The sequence below is a fragment of the Mus pahari genome, unplaced genomic scaffold (genome assembly GCF_900095145.1).
Source record: "Mus pahari unplaced genomic scaffold, PAHARI_EIJ_v1.1 scaffold_14546_1, whole genome shotgun sequence".
Taxonomy (NCBI): domain Eukaryota; kingdom Metazoa; phylum Chordata; class Mammalia; order Rodentia; family Muridae; genus Mus; species Mus pahari.
Genome location: NW_018392232.1, coordinates 3,986 through 7,505, shown reverse-complemented (window position 1 = coordinate 7,505; position 3,520 = coordinate 3,986). Strand labels below are relative to the sequence as shown.

Here is a 3,520-nt window from a genome sequence, read left to right as displayed (position 1 = left end):
GTTATGTTCTCTCCAGGCATGCCAAAGATGGTTCCTACTATGCTCACCTTGCAGCAGAGGGTGAGCTTGTTTTCAGGGAGAAACCGACGTTGATAAGAGAGGAGAAAATCTCCAAGGATGAACTTTTTGAATCCTCTGTATTGGTTTTTTTGAAACCTTTCGACATTGATGCTCTTCATACATTGATATTTCTCTCCTTGGGAAGTTGTGATCCAGAACTCGTACTTTGCCCAAACTGGGCTCTCTGGACAGCTGAGCAGCTCCAGGAAAACTGACAGGTAATATTCACTTACTTCATCAACCCCTTTTGGGTGTAGTCTCAAACACCATGTCACTTCATCATTGGCCTCTAATGAGAAGACTGGGCTTGTAATCCTTCTACTAATTCCCTCCATGCAAAGTGAAAAGTTGCTAATGGTCCACACGTAGCAGAATTCCTCAACCCTGATATGTGTGTAGCCCCAGTTGTTGGCTTCCATGTCCTCTGACATTTCTGCTGGAGGTAGAGTGGAGGTTAAAGTTGATCTGAAAAGAACCATAAGTTATTTACTCTTCATCCTGTTGGTTACAATTATAATACACTTTATTTTTAGTTTCAATTTCTTCTAAATTGCCCCCTCTATGATGTTGGCAACTATGTTGTCACTGCCTTTTGGGTTGTATGTTTATTGAATCTTAAGTCTATGGTAATTAGTTTTGGGTATTCTATCCAACTTTGTAAGTGTTTGGAAAATTTTAAAAATTCTTATTTATATTGTGTTGTATTTCTATTGCCATCTGGTTATCTGAGGTGTTAGCTAGTGTTGCTGTCTCTGACTGTGGCTTGTTCCTCCTGCAAACCATCTAAACAATCCCATAACCCCTAAAGAATAGAAGTAGACATTAAAAGTCTCCCATCCAAAAAAAGCCAGACGCATCTATTCTGTCTGGTACAGAATTCTATCAGATCTTCAAAGAAGACCTAATACCAATACTCTTCAAACTATTCCAAAAATAGAAACAGAAGGAACACTACCCAATTCATTCCATAAAGCCACAGTTATACTGATACCAAAAACACACAAAGACCCAACAAAGAAAGAGAACTTCAGACCAATTTCTAATATGATCATTAATGAAAAAATACTCAATAAAATTCTTGCAAACTAAATCTAAGAACACATCAATATTATCATCCACCTCGATCTAAAAGGCTTCATCCCAATGATGCAGTTTTGCTTCAATATATGGAAATCCATCAACATAATCCACTGTATAAACAAATTCAAAGGGGAAAAAAACCCACATGATCATCTCGTTAGATCCCGAGAAAGCATTTGATAAAATTTAACACCCTTCATGGTAAAGAATAATTCTTGGAAAGATCAGGAATTCAAGGCCCATACCTAAACATAGTAAAAGCAATATATGCCAGGCATGGTGGCACACGCCTTTAATCCCAGCACTTGGGAGGCAGAGGCAGGCAGATTTCTGAATTCAAGGCCAGCCTGGTCTACAAAGTGAGTTCCACGACAGCCAGGGCTATACAGAGAAATTCTCGAACTCCCCCCCCTCCCCCCCCAAAAAAAGCAATATACAGCAAACCGGTAGCTAACATCAAAGTAAATGGAGAAAAACTTGAAGAAACCTGATTAAAAAAAATCAGGGACTAGCCAACACTGCCAACCCTCTCCCTACCTATTCAATATAGTACATGAGGTCCTAACCAGAGCAATTAGACAACAAAAGGAGATCAAAGGGATACAAATTGCAAAGGAAGAAATCAAAATATCACGGCTTGTGGATGATATGATAGTGTCCTTAAGCCACCCCAAACATCCCACTAGAGACCTCCTAAACCTGATAAACAACTTCAGCAAAGTGGCTGGATATACAATTAACTCACACAAATCAGTAGGCTTACTCTACTCAAAGGACAAACCATTTCACTGAGCACAAGTAATGAGGCTGAATGTGGTCCCCAGTGGAGGTTTGGAGAAGAGACTGAAGGAGTTGAGNGGGTTTGCAGGCCCATTTTCTGAGCAACAGTGTCAACTGGCTACATTCTCCCCAGGATTGGACTACCAACCAAAGAGTACAGGCTGAATTCCAGATAATATAACAGTTGCTAAAACCAGTACTTACTTAAGTCCACAAAGTCTGAAGTCCCAGGTGTTCTGCAATATATACAGGAATCCTGCAGAAGTAGGTTTAATGCCAGTGAAGAAATGGGCTTCCAAGTATGATGAGAGCAAGCAGGCCAAGAGACAAATCTTCCTTCTTCCATGTGTTTATATAGGCCCCTATCAGAAGGTGGTGCCCAGTTCAGGGTGTGTCTTCTAGTCTCAATTTCTGGATTAAAGGTGTGTGTTTTCCTGTCTCAAGACTCAGATTAAAGGTGTGTGTTTTTCTACCCCATGGTCTGTATTTGAACTGGATCTATCTTCTTCATGTTAAGCAAAAAAAATTTTTTTATTAGATATTTTCTTCATTTACATTTCAAATGCTATTCCCTAAGCTTCATATACCCTCCACCTGCCCAGCTCTTCAAACCACCCTCTCCTGCTTCCTGGCCCTGGCATTCCCCTGTACTGGGGCATATGATATTTATAAAACCAAGGGCGTCTCCTCCCATTGATTTCTGTCTAGGCCAACCTCTGCTGCATATGCAACTAGAGACATAGCTCTGGGTGTACTGGTTAGTTCATATTGTTGTTCCTCCTATAGGGTTGCAGACCCCTTTAGCTCCTTGGGTACTATCTCTAGCTCCTTCATTAGGGGCCCTCTGTTCTATCCAATAGATGACTGTGAGCATCCACTTCTATATTTTCCAGACCCTGTCACAGTCTCACAAGAGAGAGCTATATCAGTGTCCTGTCAGCAAAATCTTTCTGGCATATTCAATAGTATCTGGATTTGGTGGTTGTACATGGGAAGGATCCCCTGGTGTGGCAGTCTCTGGATGATCCTTCCTTCCATCTCAGCCCCAAACTTTTTCTCTGTAACTCCTTCCATTGGTATTTTGTTCACCATTCTAAGAAGGAACGGGGTATCCACACTTAGGTCTTCCTTCTTGAGTTTCATGAGTTTTGGAAATTGTATCTTGGGTATTCTAAGTTNCTGGGCTAATAGCCACTTATCAGTGAGTGCGTATCATGTGATTATTTATTTATTGTTTATTTATTTTTTTTGTGATTGGGATATGTCACTCAGGATGATATCCTCCAGATCCATCCATTTGCCTAAGAATTTCATAAATTCATTGTTTTTAATTGCTGAATAGTACTCCATTGTGTAAATGCACCACATTTTCTGTATCTATTCCTCTGTTGAGGGACATCTGGGTTGTGTCCAGCTTCTGGCTATTATAAATAAGGCTGATATGAAAATAGTAGAGAATATGTCCTTATTATATTTTGGAGCATCTTCTGGGTATATGCCCAGGAGAGGTATTGCTGGATCCTTCATTAATATTATGTCCAATTCCTTGTATGGAAATTTTAAATTCCTCATTTCCAAAATTCCCTGAGTATTTGTTTTC

At 40.0% G+C, this 3,520-nt stretch overlaps 1 protein-coding gene across 1 annotated transcript; it reads right to left on the bottom strand.

Moving 5' to 3' along the window:
* Positions 1-5: 5 nt before the first annotated feature.
* LOC110314891 (TD and POZ domain-containing protein 5-like) lies at positions 6-491 on the bottom strand (the record flags this gene model as incomplete). The annotated part of the gene is made up of 1 exon (XM_021189088.1): positions 6-491. A coding segment is annotated over exon 1 (486 nt), but the record flags the coding sequence as incomplete, so codon positions are not given.
* Positions 492-3,520: the final 3,029 nt, after the last annotated feature.